Consider the following 20,000-nt stretch of genomic DNA (forward strand, 5'->3'; position numbering starts at 1 on the left):
GTGATGGACAGGTTGACGGAAGAGATCAGACTGGAGTCTCCATGGACTATGATTTTCGCAGATGACATGATCTGTAGGGAGAGTAGGGAGCAGGCTGAGGCGAGCCTTGAGAGGTGGAGGTACGCACTGCAGAAAAGGGGAATGATAGTCAGGAGGAGTAAGACGGAGTACATGTGTGTAAATTAGAGGGAGGGTGGTGTTATGGTGCGGTTGCAAGGAGTTGAGGTGGGGAAGGTGGATTGGTTTAAATACTTGGGATCAACTGTCCAAAGTAACGAAGAGTGTGGGAGAGAAGTGAAAAAGAGAGTGCAGGTAGGATGGAGTGGGTGGAGAAGAGTTGCAGGAGTGATTTGTGACAGAAGGGTAGCTGCAAGAGTGAAGGGGAAAGTATATAAGACGGTAGTGAGACTAGCTATGTTGTATGGTTTGGAGGCGGTGGTGCTAACAAAAAGACAGGAAGTGGAGCTGGAGATGGCAGAGTTAAAGATGCTGCGATTCTCGTTGAGAGTGATGAGGATGGACAGGATAAGGAATGAGTATATTAGAGAGACTGCGCAGGTAGGACGGTTTGGAGACAAAGTGAGAGAGGGGAGATTGAGATGGTTTGGACATGTGCACAGGAGGGAAGCGGAGTATATCAGGAGAAGGATGCTGAAGATGGAGCTGCCAGGCAGGAGGAGAAGAGGAAGGCCAAAGAAGAGGTTCATTGATGTAGTGAGGGCAGACATGCGGGTGGTTGAAGTGTCAATGGAAGATGTGGAGGATAGAGCGAAATGGAAACGGTTGATCCGCTGTGGCGACCCCTTACAGGAGCAGTCGAAAGAAGAAGAAGAAGAAGAAGAAGAAGAAGAAGAAGAAGAAGAAGAAGAAGAAGAAGAAGAAGAAGAAGAAGAAGAAGAAGAAGAAATATATATATATATATATATATATATATATATATATATATATATATATATATATATATATATATATACACATACATCCATTGGGACCGAGCCTGGTGTTGGCCCAGTGGTTCGGGCAGCGGCTTGGAATCCAAAAGGTCCTGAGTTCAAGCCCCGTTGGGCCACTGAATTAATACACCAAGGGGTTGACTCAGCCTGTCATCCTTCCGAGGTCGGTGAAATGAGTACCAGTATACTGGGCCGGTGTATACCCCGGTTAAAATAGGTGTACCATATCCCTGTGTCGTAAGAGGTGACCAGGGTTGCATCAGGAAGGGCATCTGGCGTAAAACATGTGCCAAATCACTATGCGGATCATATGGATGATCCGCTGTGGCGACCCCGAACGGGAGCAGCTGAAAGAATAAGAAGACATCCATCGGGACCATATTCTGTAATGAGTATTGGTGCTGCCTTTGCAGTCTCCTTGGCTATTGGGCACAATCCTGGATGGGTCGCCACTCCAACACGGGATACCAGCATGCTGTCACTCATTTTGCTGACCTCAGCAGGATGATAGGCTGAGTCAACCCACCTGGTAATAATTCAACAACCAAGTGGGATTTGAAGTCAGGATCCTGGAATCCCAAGCCCACCACAGGAATATATATATTTATATACATACATATATATATATATATATATATATATATATATATATATATATATATATATATATATATATGTTATACATGAAAAATGCTCTGCTGGAAAAACAGTTCCGTCGGCTCTGCCCTGTAGACATGAGCTTAACAGAAGTACAACTCTCCATCGGACTGCACTGCAGTCAATATTGGGTGGAGGAGCTTCTGCTCCACACTGATGAGGGCCAACAAGGACAAAACTCATATCCAGTGATTTTACTTATGAAGGGTAGACTGGTCTATAAAAGAGACAATTTGATTATCTCCTGATATTCGCTGCAGTACAATGCCATGGAAATGTAGAGGGCTGTAGCTCTGCTTTTCGCTCATGCCTAAGAGGCAGAGTTGATGCAACTGTGAGCAAGCAGAGCCTTTTTTAAAATTAAATTGTTCCTGGCTGCTCCCAGAACTGTTTTGTGTACCACAGATAGGTTAAGGTGTGGCAGGCATTTCCTGTTGGTCAGGATGCATGCAGTAATAGCTGGTGTAGCACTTGTTTGATGGTACACACGACAGCAATGAGGTTTGACCATGACATGCTCGGACGCAACTACGAATGCCAATCGAGCGACCACGAGCAGTGTCCGTCTGTCTAACAACCGTTTCACTTGGGGTCTCGTGGCCTCCTAACCAGGAAACACACCCTTGGCAAATGTGGTACTTACATTATCTGGTGATCTTGAATGCGGCCGAGCTGTACCACGAGCACATGCCAGACCCTGCAATCTAAAATCTCGGGATTCTCTACCTCCCAATATATCTATGTGTGGACAGTGCTTGGCCAATGGTGGAAAGATGGACATGGACAGATTGGAAATAGATTCAACAAGAACTGGTATATTTACACAAGTGAGGAGTAGGAAAAAAGGGGGTTGGGAACACATGGATTTCAATGGCATCAGGAGAAATGAGAGTAAGCTATTTGAACAGCAATGAGATCAGAGAAAAAGAAAACAGACACAGAGCAAACTTAACAAACACCTTACCTTCCACTAACACAGTACATGGGCCCAAGCATTCACAACCGCTATTCAACGCTGAGGGAGAGAAGTGGGAAGAAAGACTGTGCAGTGTTTATGGTGCGTGTAGAAGAGTGACATGTGTTTGGGTGCACTGTGAGTGCATTGAAAAGGGAAACTGAGAAATGTGCAGTAGAAAAGATGCGTGAGGGGATAGCCTAAGTGTGAGATCCGACGAGATGTGTCTGTAGTGTAGTTTGGTTTCGGTCCCATTAATTGGCTTCACTCTGCCCCCCCCTCCCCCTTTGCAGCCTCGGCTCCGCACTCATGATGACAGTTTGTGAAGTAAAAACCAAAGGAGCAAAAGTGCCACGAACCAACAGTGCGACCTCAGGGAACAGAGTCCAGCACTCGTTGACGTATGCGTCAGGGTGTCCGCAAATGACCGTTGAAAGAGTCGAGCAAATAAAACGACATCGAAAGAGCCCCAAGGCACAATCGACCATTGAAAAGACCCTCCATGACCATTGAAAGAGCCCAAACAACCGTTGAAAGATGGTTGTAAACAACTGAACAACCATTGTAAACAACAACAAACAACCAAACAACTGAATGGTGGAATGACCATTGAAAGAGCCTCCACGAACAGTGAAAGAGCCCAAATGACCATTGAAAGACAGGTGTAAATGACGGTTGAAAGAGCCACAAACGACCGTTGGAACAGAGCCTTCACAAACGTTAAGAGAGCCCAAATGACAATTGAAAGAGCAGCAAACAACCATTGCAAAAGAGCCTCAAATGACTTGCAAAAGAGCCTCAAACGTTGAAAGAGCCCAAAGGACCATTGAAAGACGGGTGTAAATGACCGTTGAAAGAGCCGCAAACCAACGCTGCAAAAGAGCCTCCACGAATGTTGAAAAAGCTGCAAACGACCGTTGCAAAAGACAGCCTCCAATGACCGTTGAAAGGAGCTACGAGCAATCGCTCCCACGTCCGCTCTTTGTAGGGCTGGCCTGGAAGCTTCGAGAATGTGTGCGTCATTGGACGGGGCCTGCACACAGATTGGCATTCCTCCTCCCTATCCCTGCCAATTCAAGTTTCTGCAGCAAGTCCTCTTAGTCGCAGCTTCTGGCTGTTATAAGAGTCAGACCTCGCTTGCCACTGCTTAAGACAAGCGAGCATTCAGATGGTTTGAGGCATGCAAGAATGATTATGTGGAAACGAACGGAGCCGATTTATCTCAGGTCAATGCTCACCAAACATCGTCCGGGCACGTGACAGCCATCACGAAGGCTGACAATGAGGTTAATGGTTGAGGGTTGTGAGATGAAGGATCTCCTTTGGAGCAGGGGGAGTTTGAGGTTATGTCACTGTACTTAATGTCTTGATTGCCTTACGTGCGTGTGGGAAGAGATCGTGTCATACGACAGTCTGTATGAAATAAAAGTGCATGTACTTACGTGTGGTGTGAGGAAAGAGAAAGGGAGAGGAAATTTATGATAAAGAAGAAAGAGGCAAATTAATGATAAAGGCGATGTAAGGAAGGGATTGACACACACCCGCGACGACCTTCCATGTGCAAAAGAAAAATAGGGGATGAATCCTAATCTACCCATTTCAACACAGTTTGTATCGCACTGGCCCATCTAAATGTAGGGGACTATTCAAAACATTTATTATGGAAATAACGACGCTGAAGGACCTACGTGTCGTGTGTGCACATTTACAATGGCGGTTTATCATAACCGTAACAATATATATTGGATAGGATATCAAAGTAAAAATGGTATTGGGCATCAATGAGCAAGAATTATTTTCACACGTGTTCGGAATAGCGACAGGAGGAAATGTGCTCGATCAACTTGAAGTTGGTGATGTTGAGGAATGTGTTCCTGTGTGATGGTGTGCAACCCGCTTCTTTTAGCATTTGATTGTTAATAAGAAATTACATCACTGATATTTAAGAAGGCCACAAGTTTCCATTGTTAATTCTTTCAAGCACTTTTTTGATTGTCTGAAAACATTTCACATTGATTGTGTCTGCCAGGATTTTCCGCTAATTCCTCCCAGCTTCCAGAAAAGGTTGCAGGTGTGTGTTGCCACAACCTATCACAAACCTTTAGTGTTCAGTCTTGTTTTTGTTTTGTGCAATATCATTTCTCATTGAAATGCATCGACTTGCTTTCTGGTTTCCCTTTTCCTGCTCTAATAGCACTACGTTTCACCTTTTTTTATCATGGCATTGAGGCTCATGGAAGAGCAAAACCACATGGAAGCAATGGATCGACATGCAAAATGGGACAAGGAAAAACAGTGGGGTGACAACAAACCAAAGCCCGACAGAACAAGGAGAGGAAATTGTAGATGGATGAGAAATGTGGTTTCAGAGCGGGTGTAGTCAAGCTCAGTCGTCGGAATGTTGGAGACCATGGTGTTGTTGGGCAGAGAACTTGAAACTTTCTGGGGAAAGATTCACCATTTTGGACTGAGGAATGGGTGAGAAAAGGGGTTTGAAATAATTTAGGTGAATGTTGTGCTTCGACTTGGGGAGGGTAAGATGGAAAAGGTTTCTGGTTGGAGAGGTGAGAAGGCAAAAGTAGAAAGACCAGGATACCTCCATATTACCTGATTTTTACCTTTTTCTTTCTCATCTCACTTTGTAAGATGTTTTGTTGTGGCTGCTCATACTTGCATATCATCCCAATCACTTATGCAACAAACATCTCCATCTAATTTTATTCCACCTTTCTCCATTGTATCATGTCTTCATCTCTTTTCTGTATTGCCAGACCCTAAACGACAGTTATGTTGCCCCCTTGGCTGTCACACCAATGGTTGGTATTATTGCGCAATTTGCTTTTGTGCTGAATGCATGCTATATTATTTGCCTTGTCAAGTCTGTTTTGTAATTACACTTTTTATTATTCCCTCAGCAGGTGCTCTGTGTCGGTGGATTCAAAGCACATGCAGTACATTTTTGCATTATGTTGAAGATATAGTATAGACAAGGATTTGTAACACAAATTTTATGCACATGCATTACATTGCTTTAAAAATGTTAACGACATTGAATCCATTTCGAATTTTGGAAAGTTTCAGTAGAATAATCTTTCATTTCAAAATATGTCATAGTTCTGGATAATGTATAATGAAATTGATATATTGTTGCCAGCAGGAAGAAGAAAGTGGCAGGCCAAGAATTTTGTCTTCACAAAGACTTTCACCCAAGTGGTGTTTTCTAGACTGTAAGTTTCAAAACACTACATTTCATAACAATGGTTGTGTTATATTATCAGACACGTCTGCCTGACCATGCAGACCAAATAAGAAATAAACTTTATGTTAAGCAACAATAATACAAGTCCTCATTCAGGACAAGGCCCCCAACCACAGCTTAAAAATAGGAAGTGTAGATTTTACATTCTATAAGTAAGTTAGTGTGGATCGGCTAACTGCGCTCGCCTCTCCACACATCGTGACAGAGATTGATGTCATAGATTTGCTGTGTTGTTATGATTTACACCAATTGTAATACAAACATTTTTCGATTTTGTAATATTTTTGCAATATTTGTAATATTGGTGATATTCGATTTATTTGTAATATAAAAAGAACCAATTGCTCTAAAGCTCTCAATGGTCTCGGGTCTGAGCTGTTTTATCCATCTGAATGGTGGAAGGGAGGGGAGGGGGGTATAATTGGTGTGAAGGTTAAAGGGGTCAAAAGGGACTTAAGGGGTGTCATGGTCTTAAGGTTCTCGGAGTCTAAAGGGTGAAGGGATCTAAAAGCGTTTAAAGTGTTGAAAGTGTCTTAAAGGGTAAAAGGGGTCTATAAGGGTATTGAGGGCCTTAGGGGTCTTTTGGGTCCTTTGTGTCATCATGGTATTTTGGGTCCTCGGGGTCTTTTGGGTCTTTCGGGGGTGATACACACCTTGGGGTCTTCCTTCCCTATGGTGTATGTATGTTGTTTATGGTGCCGAATGACTGCAACCCAAGCTTTGATCTTCACGAGTCTGAATGAACATACCTGTCATCTACCACTCGAAGGGATCTTTGTCAGTTGGTGTCTGTGACTTCTGAGTGACGTTACAATGACCACAGCCACAGCGTAACATTTTTTGAAACTTGCATTTCAAATAAATAGACACAAAGTCAAATGAGGAAGTTCACCATTACATACAATGTCCAACAACGATTTGTTATTTCCACCCAGTGTCCCTGTTCTGCCGGCTCAACTCATGCATGTTCACCTTGTCCACCAGGGCTGTCAAGCCATTGAGTCCTTTCGTGGTGTTATCTCTTGCATGCTGGTCCATTCAGGATGATTAAAGAGCTCAAAGGAATTCTTTCCCAATACACAATGTTAACACGTTTTAATCAACAAGATTATAATCAGCTCCACACGTTAACAACCGCTCTGGACATCGACAACTCAATGAACTCTTCAAAGTTAAAATGAGCATGGGGACGAACGATACGATACATCTCATCACATGTCACCCATCTATCTACATCTCCCTCTCATGGGTTTATATAGCATCACAGAACAATCCTGTGCCTTCCAGCAAATGCGAGTCTAGTCCATACTTGAATTTTCATCTGAAAAAGTTCCAGCACCTTCACGAATCTCACCGGGTAGTTTACAATACAATACTGCCATTTACAGTCAAAATTAGCCCATTATATCAAGCAGTTTCTCATAAAATGTACGGATGTGTGCTAAACAAAACTAATAACATGAAACTTATAACAGTCCATTTTTAATTGTTCATTTATAGGCATTTACTAATGCTTCATTCACAAATACCACAACCAATGATTACTGGCCAAAATATCGAGCTTTTAACTGACAAGGTCCTCAGGGTCTTATGGGTCTTTTGGGTCCTCGGTGTCTTATGGATCGCTTGTTTCTTTGGGGTCTTTTACGTCATTTACAAAATATATATATATATATATATATATATATATATATATATATATATATATATATATATATATATATTGTATATGTACATACAATATATACTGTATATATACGATATATATATATATATATATATATATATATATATATATATATATATATATATGTGTACATATATATTTACCATACACACATGCTGGCAGGATAGCCTAATGGTACAATCACTCACATCTAAGCTGTCTTGCTTGGGTGTGAAACTCATCCAAGATGCAAACCGTCATCGCTGTGCTTCACAAACAAGGTAATCATCAGAAGTTTTTCATTCCTTGAATGGATGTAAAACTGGGTATCCCATCTTCCGGCATTGGTTGTTGACATTAAAGATCCCACAATGTCCTTCACAATGATTTGGGGTGCTTTCCCCGGAACTATGGACAAATTACAAATTCCTGCCACAACTACACCTGGGAAGGCAATGGCAAACACTTTTTGGCAAAAAAACCAGGAATATACACTGATGAGCGAAAACACTATGTCCACCTGCCTAATGTGCTGCTGGTCTTCCGTGTGCCGCCAAAACAGCGCCGACCCGCCGAGGCATGGACTCTACAAGACCCCTAAAGGTGTCCTGTGGTATCTGGCACCAAAACATTAACAGCAGATCCTTCAAGTTCTGTAAGTTGTGAGGTGGAGCTGCTATGGATCTGACTTGTCAGTCCAGCACATCCCACAGATGCTGAATTGGATTGAGATCTCGAGAATCTGGAGGCCAGGGCAACAACGTGAACACTTCATCATGTTCCTCAAACCATTCCTGAAAAATGTGTGCAGTGTGGCAAGGCGTATTATCCTGCTGAAAGGGGCCACTGCCATCAGGGAATACCATTGCCATGGAGAGGTGTACCTGGTCTGCATTGATGTTTAGGTAGGCGACACGTGTCAAATTGACGTCCACATGAATGGCCGGACCCAGGGTTTCCCAGCAGAACATTGCCTAGAGCATCACACTCCCTCCACCGGCTTGTTGTCTTCCCACAGTGCATCTTGGTGCCATCACTTCCCCAGGTAAACGGCGCACACGTACACGGCCGTCCACATGATCTAAAAGAAAAAGGGACTCCTCGGACCAGGCGACCTTCTTCCACTGCTCCAAGGTCCAGTTCCGATGCTCGCATGCCCATTGTAGGCACTTTCGGCGGTGGACAGGGGTCTTCATGGGCACTCTGATCGGTCTGCGGCTACGCAGCCCTATACACAGCAGGGTGAAATGCACTGTGGATTGTGACACATTCCTCCTGTGACCTCCATTAAAATTTTCTGGGACTTGTGCCACAGTAGACGTTCTGTCGGTTCGGACCAGACGGGATAGCCTTTGTTGCCCTCATGCATCAATGAGCCTTGGGCGCCCAACACCCTGTCACCGGTTTGTGGTTTGTCCCTCCTCAGACCACTGTCGGTAGGTACTCACCACTGCTGACCGGGAGCATCCCAAAAGCATTGCCATTTCAGAGATGCTCTGACCCAAGCCTGGTGTTGGCGCAGTGGTTAGGGCAGCGGCTTGGGATCCAAAAGGTCCTGAGTTCAAGCCCCGTTGGGCCACTAAATTAATACACCAGGGGGTTGACTCAGCCTGTCATCCTTCCGAGGTCGGCGAAATGAGTACCAGTGTACTGGGCCGGTGTATACCCCGGTTAAAATAGGTGTACCATATCCCTGTGTCGTAAGAGGCGACCAGGGTTGCGTCAGGAAGGACAACCGGCGTAAAATATGTGCCAAATCTCTATGCGGATCATATGGATGATCCGCTGTGGCGACCCCTAACGTGAGCAGCCGAAAGAAGAAGAAGAAGATGCTCTGACCCAGTCATCTGGCCATAACAATTTGGCCTTGTCAAAGTCGCTCAGGTCTTTATTCCTGCCCATTTCTCCTGCATCCAACACATCAACTTCAAGAACTGACTGTTCACTTGCTGCCCAATATATCCCACCCCTTGACAGGTTCCATTGTAACAAGATAATCAATGTTATTCACTTTACCTGTCAGTGGTCATAGTGCTATGACTCGTCAGTGTACTCTTGTACTATGCAATTCCCAGATTTGCTGTTTGCGGACCCCACGTATTCATCCGTCATTAAGTTTGAACTGCTTTTACATTCACGCATCATGTATTCATTTTTTTTTTTTTTTGCACTTCAGGACTGGTCTCCTTTATCTACTTGGGGAATGGAAATCAGCCAACATCGCAGCCTCACCTAAATTGGTGCAAAAACAGATCTCCTTAACTTCAGCCTAATTAGCTTTCTGTGCTTCCAATCAGCAAGGTCATGGAATCCATCATTACAATAGACATAAAATTATTCCTTTTCTCCAACAGCCTCATCTCAGATCAATTTGGATTCAGTCCTGGTCACTCTACCTTGGACATGCTGCTTCTACTCTCCCAACAATGGTGGAGGCCCTCAATATCAGACATGAGATCAGGGCCATCTCTTTTGACATCCCTCGAGCTTTTGATACAGTCTGGCATCCTGCCTTGCTCTCCAAGGCCAACTCCACTCTTGGATTACTGACTTCCTCCACCCTCCCAGCCAACGTGTGTCTTTCAACGGAACCCTTTCATCTCCTCTCCCTTTCAAGGCTGGAGTTCTCCAAAGCTGTGTTCTCGGCCCCATATTATTCCTAATCTTCATCAGTGATCTCACTGGCTTTCTGGAAAATCCTCTTCATCTCCTTGCTGATAACTCCACTCTCTGCCATGACACCTCTTATCCTTTTGACAGACAGACTGGCAGCAGCCTCTTCCCTCTCATCACACCTTGAGAAAATCACAAACTGGTGAAACACAATTTTGTTTGTGTATCCATATTGTCCACCCTTTGCATTCTCCCTTACCCCTCATTGTTACTTGCATCCCTTCTTTGTATGTCTCTGTCTACTTTCTCCCTCCCACCTGCCATTGGTATTTCCCCTTTCTCCTGCAGTTCCCTTTGTTATGTTGTGTCCTGATTTGTTCTGTGTAATCGCTCCTCCACAAACCTAGTCTATGTAAAAAATAATTATAATAATGCTCCAACATTCGCTGACCCCAACATTCATGGCATTTTTCAGGAACGTATCCCCCACGACTTGTGGTGTGTATATGTATGTATGTATGTATGTATGTATGTATGTATGTATGTATGTATATGTATATATATATATATACATACATACATACATACATACATATATATTATATGCAGTGGATGACCCATGAACCCGTTGGGTTCCCATTGTGACAGCGGTTGATAAAAAAATCATTTAAAAAAAGAAAAGAGAAAAAAAAAGATAGCTCCAGCGAACTATACCACTGAAGTTATTTGCATTGATCAAATTCTCCCGAAGAGTACTTGACTGGGGAATTGATTTTTAAATAATTTTTTCATTGCCTGATTTGAAGGAAACTTGATACTGCACACCGCAGGAGAATGGTGGGTAAGGTTGCACTAAAATTTTTGCACTATCGTGTTCCGTTTTGGCTGTATTTCGGGAACATACATACATACATACATACATACATACATACATACATACAAGATGAGAGTTTTAGTAATAGACGAGACGACCCGTGAACCGATTGGATTCCCGTTGTGACATCGGTTGATTAAAAAAAATCATTTCAACGAAAAAAAAAAAAAGATAGCTCCAGCAAACTATACCACTGAGGTTTGTTTTCATTAATCAAATTCTCCTGAAGATTACTTACTTGATTGAATCGGGAATTGATTTTTTAATAATTTTTTCGTTGCCCGATTTGAATGAAACTTGATACTGCACACCACAGGCGAATGTTGAGTAAGGTGGCCCTAAAATGTTTGCGCTATCTTGTACCATTTTGTCTGTATTTCAGGAACATACATACATATATACAAGATGAAAGTTTTAGTAATATATATATATATATATATATATATATATATATATATATATATATATATATATATATGTACATGTACTTTGTCAAAGTTCAGGCTTGTCATAGTTGTTATAGTTGAGTTGTCATCACTATCATGGTTGTCATCACTGTCAGGTGAGGCTTGTCGAAGAGTTAGTACGAGTACACTGAACGGATGAGGATGCAACAGGACAAAAGGAACAGCAGATAGGGGGAGTGGAGGTGGGGTCACCAACAGTAGAGCCGAAGGCAAAGATAGAGAGAGGCAAAAAACAGTCAGTGTAGGGATGAATGGGGTGCAGGAAAGGATACATGGGGTAGACAAGATGGATACAGAAGGGAACTCTCAGGAGGGAAAACTGGAAATTTGGAAGGAGGAGAGATTGGGGTGGGGGGGGGAGAGAGATTCACGAGGGTAGAAGAGATCGTGGTTTTGAATTGGGGTCAATCTGAGATGGTGAACAGCTGGAGTGAAGACTTTGAGGGAAGAATAACATTGAAGAGAATGTGGAAGCGGTTCCATAGGTGGGATAATTGAGGAACAGATGAGTGGAGGTGAGCAATGATCTTGGATTTTGGGATTTTTTCCTTAAGGGTGTTAATGGTGGACCGCATATGCATGCCCTGCAGAAACCTGGGGGTGGGGATCGTGGTAACTGATGTTTGCTGATGAGGACGGAGGTTATGTTTTCACCCCTGTTCGTTTGTCTGTCTGTCTGTCTATCTGTGAGCAAGATATCTCAAAAAGTTATGGACAGATTGATATGGAACTTGGTGGATTTGTTGTGTATTTAATGAAGAAGAAAAATTTCGATTTTGTGTCGATCCTGATCCAGCAAAATCGAGTTTTTGAAGTGATTCTTCACCATTGCAAGATACTGCTAAAAAGGAAATACAGCACGATATTTTTGAAAGTTGATTGATGGGTAATGATAGAAATCGGGCGATGATTTGGTTTTATGTCAACAAGCTGATTAGATTTTGGCTGAGATCCAGATGCAGATCTGGCCTATCAGTGGGATACAAAATGTAAACCGTTCAACCTGTTGAAGGTGTTCACTCTACTGAGTACTGTTCAAGTTACATACATACATACATACATACATACATACATACATACATGTGCTAAATTTGAAATGAATGCTTCAGGCCATTTTTAAGTCGAAGCTCCAGACAAATTGACAGATGAATGGATGAGCAGGATCTAAAGTATAAGCCCCCAAGCGGACTGACGCCTATTGAGGGCTAACAAATGCTGATTGATGCAGCTTTGGTTCATTCGGTACTTTGAGAATTGGCTAAAAAGGAAAGGGGAAATAATGTATGGTTGTCAATAATTATGTGACTCAACAAGGTGATGCAGTGCACCATTAAACAAAGTCTATGACTATCAGATCATTGCCTTTCATTTCAACATTAACAATATGTTACGAAATCATAGATTCAAGATTTTTGCTGAGATGATATTCTTAGCAAAGATCACTTGGTCTGACAATGGTGGCTGCAGATAGTTTGAAGTTGGATAGCTTGTCGAAAATACCCGATAATTTTTTTCACGTAGCTTATTTCCAGAATTGGAGAAACCTTCACTGAAGTAATGCGACAAGGGTCTGAATTGTTCCACTTGAAGGAGTATTTTCATTTGAGTTTAAGCAATGGAATATTGTGGAAATGAGTTGGAAGTGCTGGAAATCAATGTTCAACAGTTTGAACTTTCTCATTACGGGATAATTGCGCGTTGCCATTACAGGAATCATGACTGATTGGAAAAGATACCGAATGATCCAAAGTTATGTTCAGCCTTGAAATACCACCCCTTAAATCCCAATGATTCAGGATGAATTCTGTAACATGTGAGCTCAATGAGATTTATGACCACCCCAGTCCTGCGATTGATGTCTCCGATAACTGTCAATGACTCTTTTTTCATAGTGTCTTTTTTTCATTATGTACACACAATGCCTTATGTGCATCCATCATTAGTTGTTTCAAAGCACTTTGTACTTATGCATTGTTCAGCACTCAGCATATGGTTTGTTCTTGACCATTCGCATGACATTTACCTCTGCTAGAAACATGAAGGTGCACAATGCGAGAGCAATTAGACTTTGGACCATTATAAATGTGTAAAGTTGGTGACAAAACTCAAACGTTTGCTCAAAATGAAGGATTTCCTACCACTCCCCCCAAAAGAAAGACAGGAAAGGTGATAATTCCCCTTGAGCTTGTGTACCATTCATGCACTGTTTTCACCATAATCAAGTTGCTGGAAAGATAGAAATGATCATTGAAATTTTTGTTTCATTGGAGGACTATTCCGATCCCCCAAACACCAAGACAATACACAGCGGTTGTTCGAGTATTTTTTAATTCAAAATACATTGCCTTACTCTTTAGTATCAACGTAATGATTGAGGACGTTTCTAAGACGGCAACATGTTATTTTTCAATCCAACAGTTTGTGATTGCTTTGAAAATAATTGTCAACCTCCAAAATATTCCTTCGCCATCTTTATTGCCAGACAACATGGTCCCTGATGACCATAATTAGATGGAAAGGCCATCTCAGAGCCAACATGCTCACTTCTCAGATGGTCTAGTCTGGGTTGTGTTGCATCACTGTCACCTTGGATTTTTTTTTTTAATGGTTGTCTTGGTATTTCACATGTGTCGTGTTGTGTTGTGTAAATGAGTGTGTTATATGTCAGGTAGAATGTTATTTTTGGGTCCTGCATATCAACCTTTTCTGGTGGACTTTAAGGATCCCACAATGACTTTCACAAGACCAGGGTATTGTATGCCAGCACCCTGGCCAAATTCCAGCCACCTGGCTAATGCTGATCATCGTATAGTGGTGGTCCATGAAGTGCCTCTCACTCAACCAAAAGTGCAAGCTGTGCACTGGGATATGATACTAAGTCATATAATACTGTTTCACCATCATTATTCAATGAGCTGAAGCAGTCGAGTCACCCACGAATTTGGAAATTGTTTTGTTTTGAGAAATGGGTAACATTGCAGCACATTATCTTCCAGACTTTTTGGTCAGTTGTTGAACATACCATTTATTACAAGGTCTATCTTAACACAATATGTCAAGGTGTGAGTGTTTGTCTTTTTGTCAGGCATTTAAGTCAATAGACCTTAAAATTCAAATCTTCGACTTTATTGACAGGTGATGCATTTTAGTAATGTTGCTTTTCTCAGCTGTTTATTAATAATGACAGTTTAAACATCTGCTGCTTGTCTTCGTTTCGACTTGATGATGAATGAAATGTGTTGAAAGCCATTATTGATGTCCAATATAGGATTTCTTCACTATAACCATGAGCATAAAAATGGATGTTTATGAGCAGTTATGTACACAAGCTAATGCTTCCTTTGGTGATTCATCAATATATGTGCCGTCCCTCAGATGGACATTAATTTGGGCCAGCATTATACGAAGGACATTAAATATCTCACGGTGTCCTTTGTAACGAGTAGATGAGCTACTGTTGGCAAACCTGGCCAAATTCCTGCAGGTGCATCAGTGGCACAACTGCATTTACAGCAAATGATGATCCCCACAGCTGTATTCTGCAAAAGACAGAAGAAGAAGAATGCTTGCTTTGTGAAACAATACCTGAGCTCCAGGGCTATTAAAAAGCAATCAGGCTATGCACATCCCAAAAGCTCTTTTAAAACTCAGCACCTTTGGATTTAAATTTATATCTCCATAGAATTGTTTTGCTGCAAGTACATGAAAATATATACTTCTTCATAAATTAACTCACAAGGTTCTAGTTTGTGCAATTTGATGCAATTAGTTTTTTTCTTGACAGCTTGCAAAGAAAAGGGTCATTTGAAAGTGAATGCTTTCAGTGTATGGACCATCTTTATTTGACAATTTGACAAGTTTCTGTGACAGCGGAAGAGTGTCTGGACACTTAATGTCCAAAAACATTGATAGTAAATCCTCCTTCCAAAGTTGCTTTGTAATACAAAACATGTGAATAGTTATCTGTAAATTTCGAACGCTTGAGAAGATATTCTTTTGGAGATTTAGGTTTCATGCCCCATGTGCTAATTATTGAAAGTTTTATTTGAGTAAAAATAAATAAACAGTATTGCTTCATGATGTTTATGTTAATGACAGCAAATCACAAATAATGAACAGACTGTCCATGAGATCGAGCATCAGAAATTATATTCTCGCAAGTGCCAATTGTCAGACTCAGTGTGACCACTCCTTGGCTTTTTCCACAAGATCTTGGCTATTCGTTGTTCACCTTGGCGTCTTGGTTTTTTATAGGTTTTCTTGGCGTCTAGGTTTTCTATTATCATCACTTTTCAGAAACCTTGTGAATTCTTGGCTTTTTTCATTGGCTCACCTTGGCATTTATGAAAATGAGGAGTGGTCACACTGGTCAGAATGGTACGAGAGTAAAATGCACTTCTATCAATAAGAAAATGAAAACTATACTGAAGATTTTCAAATATGTATGTATGTATGTATATCTGGATGGATGAATGGATGTGAAGTACTACTTGGACAATTTAATCTGACCATGACAAAAAGAATGCTGGGAATCCCAGAGGAAATGAGCTGTACCAGAAAAATGATTGTCCGAGTCATGGCGAACAGGCTTAAATTGCTCATATATCCCAATTAGATAGAGTTTAAATGAGAAAAAAATAACAATTATGGATAGGAATGATCAATGTTTGTATGATGATGGGAATGAATGGAGAATTGGTTGAAATGCTGAATAGAAGGAAAATTGATATTTATTGTCTTCAAGAAATGGGATGGAAAGGACAAAGTACAAACCTGTTACAAAGAAAAAATTGATTTTTTTTTCTTCTGGTTTGTTCATCAAAAGGGCATTGGTGGTATTGGTGTTCTCATCAGAGAAATATTTATCCAAAAAGAGATCGAGGTAAAGCAATTGAGTTATATAATGATGACACTGAAAATCATAAAGGGAGAATACATTTTGAATATTGTAAGCACAAATGTGCACCAAGCAAGTGAGGGTGAAGAATAACAAATATTATTTTTAGATGACCAAGAAGATTTGGTTTTAGAAATAAGCTGCAACTAAGAAGTTATTGTAGGTGGAGATTTGAATGGACAGGCCAGCAAGAAACGAAATGTATATAAGGGTGTCCATAGTGGATTCACATATGGTGAAAGGAATGAGGCAAGAGGAGAAATATTAGAAATGACAGAAGCAAAAAGTAAGTGTGTCTTTCAAGAAAAGAAAAGAACGCTCGTGACTTTTACAAGTGGATTTCAAAAACCCAGATTGATTATCTATTCATGCGAAGGTGTTATCGAAGATGGGTAAGCAAGGTGAAAATGTTTGACAGCATTGATTGGAAGTTGGCGCTTATTGTCATGCAAATGAAAAGAAAAGCAAGGGCCTCTCGTAAATTTGCACATAAAATTTTGGAAGCATAAAGATAAACAAGGAAAAATTTCAAGAGCATCTCCAAAATGAGATAAAGTTGAGAGCTTTTGAAGATATAGATGGGATGTGGCCTCAAATGTGGCTTGGATGAAAACAGTGAGCACTATTTGTGGAATATGCACTGGCAGATTTCAAAAGGAACTAAAAGCATGGTGGTGGAACATTACAGTCCAAGAATCACACGATGAGAAGAAAAATGCTGACAAAAAGTGGCAAAAGAATAAAGACCCTCATATGTTTGAAAAAGGAAGCGAAGAAGGAAAGAACAAGGACGATAGCAAATAAGTGTATGAGGAATGGGAAAAAAGTTTGACTGCATCAGAGAGTACGTATACAATTTTCAAAATAGCCAGGCAGATGGTAAACGATAAGAGATGTGATGGAAGCTATTTGTTTGAAAAAGAAACACGGGCATTTCCGAGTGAAAAAAGATGATATTCATAAGGAATGTAAACCTGACTTTAAGAAGCTCTTGAATGAAGAAAACGAATGGCATAGAATATAATAAACTTGAAAACGAATATAATAAACTTGAAGGCACAGAAGAAGAGAAATATGAAGAATAAGTGGAGTCAGCTATTAGGCCTATACATTTAAATAATGGAAAGTCAGCAGGTCCATCTGGATTCTTAGTCAAAATTATAAAGGTGGCTGGAGATATAGGAATCGAATGGATAACAAAGTCTTGCAGAAAGGTCTGGGAAGAAGGACTGATCTCTGAAGATCGGGTAAATAGCACTGTTGTGCACTTCTTGAAGATGACAGCAATGCAGGCCAATGATGCTCCCAAGCATATACCACATGCAAATGTCATAAACAGTCAACACATAAATGAAAATCATAGACTCACTCGCATCTCTCACCGATGAATGGAGAACAACCAAAATTTGAATAACAAATAACCAAAAATTATATATCCATTGGAATCATACTCTGGGCAGAGCGTTGATGCTGCCTAAGCAGTCTCCTTGGCTATTGGGCACTATCCTAGACAGGTTGCCACTCCGACACAGGATACCAGCAAGCTGGCACTCATTTTGCCGACCTTGGAAGGATGACAGGCCAAGTTAACCCCACCTGGTAGTAATTCAACAGCTGAGCAGGATTTGAACTCAGGACACTTGGATCGCAAGCAACCACCCTAACTGTTAAGCCAACACCAGGCTTTTACAAGGACCATTAACTCAGAATGTAATAATACATGAGGAAACCTAAGCCAAAAGTCGAGGTGCCTCTGCACACCGACTTAAATACAGACAAGGGAAGAATAAAAGAAAAGCAAATCCTCCCCTTATGCTCATACTTAAGGCCCAGTCACACCTTGACGTTTTAGCCAGCAATGGCAACGTATCAAAATGTATGTAAAACGCTGGCTTACGTTGAACTTTTGATGTTTTTTTTTTAAGATTCGGACGTATTCATAACGAGTTGGTCGTAAGCATAACATATTAGTAACAGACACAGAACGTTTCGTTGTCTTATAGATAACTTATACCAACGAATGCTGAGCCTATTGTCGGCGTTCACAACCTATGCCCAACGATAGTCTAACTTATGCATAGCGTGCTGCACGTATCACCGACGAACTCGTGGCGGAGCCTATGAAAAACCTGCCGCTCAACGATTTAAATCATAACCGCCGGAGAAATGGAAGTGTCAACATCGCAGTCACACCTTGGCGATCTTGCCAGCGTATGCCGACCTCTGAAAAATGCAACGAAAACGCTGGCGTACGTCGAACATGGTATGGGTAAGTTTGGTATGTGTGAATAGAACGCTAAAGTACTCTATCATACGTCGTATGAAGTGGAGCACGTCTTGTAATTTTAAACGAGTTAAAGATTTTACGACATACTTGCCGTATGACACACGTTCCGCATGTGATGGGAATAAGTTGTACGCACGATATGTGATCGTTGACACACGTCGACAAAAGTTACTTGTAAGGTGCTCATAAGTCGAAACACATCAAGGTAATGGTTAGCGTCAGTGTTCCAGACTCCCGGTGTTTTTTTTCTTCGGTATGACGGTGTTCAGTGTACAGTGCGGTTATGATTTAAATCGCTGAGTGGCAGCCTATTAATTATATTATATTATAACTGCACTAGAAATCGAAGTGTCAAAATCACCATCATACCGAAGGAAGGAGGAAGAAAAAAAAAAACAGGGAGTCTAGAACACTGACGCTAACCATTACCTTGATGTGTTTTGACTTATGAGTACCTTACAAGTAATGTCTGTCTTAGCGCCGGCAATTTTATTCAAGTCGTCCGTGTGAGAGGGTTTGTTTAGGTAGTTACTCAGCCCTCAGGTTATTTATTTTGGGGACACGAATACCATGAATGTCGCACTCAGGGATTCGTAAGTAAAATGTACTAGGGGAGAACTACACATGATGGCACACGAAAATTTGACGACTCGGGACGAGTCTGTAAAAAAGGGGAGGGGGTAGTGTTGTGGTTGACGAAATTCGCAAACCACCATTCAGGTCCCGTAGGTGAGATATCTCTGTAAGTATATGTGTAGTAGCCCAAACCCGTTGTTTAGAGGGAATAAATGTCATTCATTCGGGCTGCGACCCTTTTAGATAGCCGTTTTTCTTTTACTATCTTTATTTTGGACCAACCGCCATTACTACCACCACAACCACCACCAACCGCATCTTGACAACCACGGCCACCTTCTCCAGAACCGCCTTCACAACATCCACCTTCTCCACAACTGCTTTCACACACCAACCACCAACCGCAACGCCGCTTCACAACAACAGCAACGCCAACAGCCATGACCTTTACCGTCACAACTCGCCCTCGCAACCATCGCATCACCGCCATTCCCGCGCCGCTTGTGGGCACCGATACTGGACTCGTACAGGGCGCGCACCGAGCAGTGAGTGCCAAAACACCAGCCTTTCCGAGAAATCGGATCAAGAATGATTCACGCCCACTTCTGTTCCGTCCTATCAGCGAGCGTGGGGCGATTTGGCCCCGCCTCCAGGCGCGTCGGAGTATAATCGCTATATGCAGATTCGCGGATCAAGAATGATTCACGCCCACTTTTCCTTCGTCCAATGGGCGAGCGTGGCTCCGCCCCCGAGCCATTCCTGATCCAAAAATCTGCATATGATTTCTCCTGTCGGA

At 41.7% G+C, this 20,000-nt stretch overlaps 1 protein-coding gene across 6 annotated transcripts in view; it reads left to right on the plus strand.

Moving 5' to 3' along the window:
- Positions 1-20,000, plus strand: part of DGKZ (diacylglycerol kinase zeta) — a 746,996-nt gene that overhangs the window by 543,414 nt on the left and 183,582 nt on the right. For all 6 annotated transcript variants that reach the window (XM_085884240.1, XM_085884239.1, XM_085884241.1 and 3 more), the window contains 2 exons: positions 4,595-4,636; positions 5,720-5,792. In XM_085884240.1, coding sequence (XP_085740366.1) covers positions 4,595-4,636; positions 5,720-5,792 — 115 coding nt within the window. The remainder of the gene's footprint in view (positions 1-4,594; positions 4,637-5,719; positions 5,793-20,000) is intronic.

The sequence above is a fragment of the Eptatretus burgeri genome, chromosome 6, assembly GCF_056783735.1.
Source record: "Eptatretus burgeri isolate ZD-2024b chromosome 6, Ebu_testis_v1, whole genome shotgun sequence".
Classification (NCBI taxonomy): Eukaryota; Metazoa; Chordata; class Myxini; order Myxiniformes; family Myxinidae; genus Eptatretus; species Eptatretus burgeri.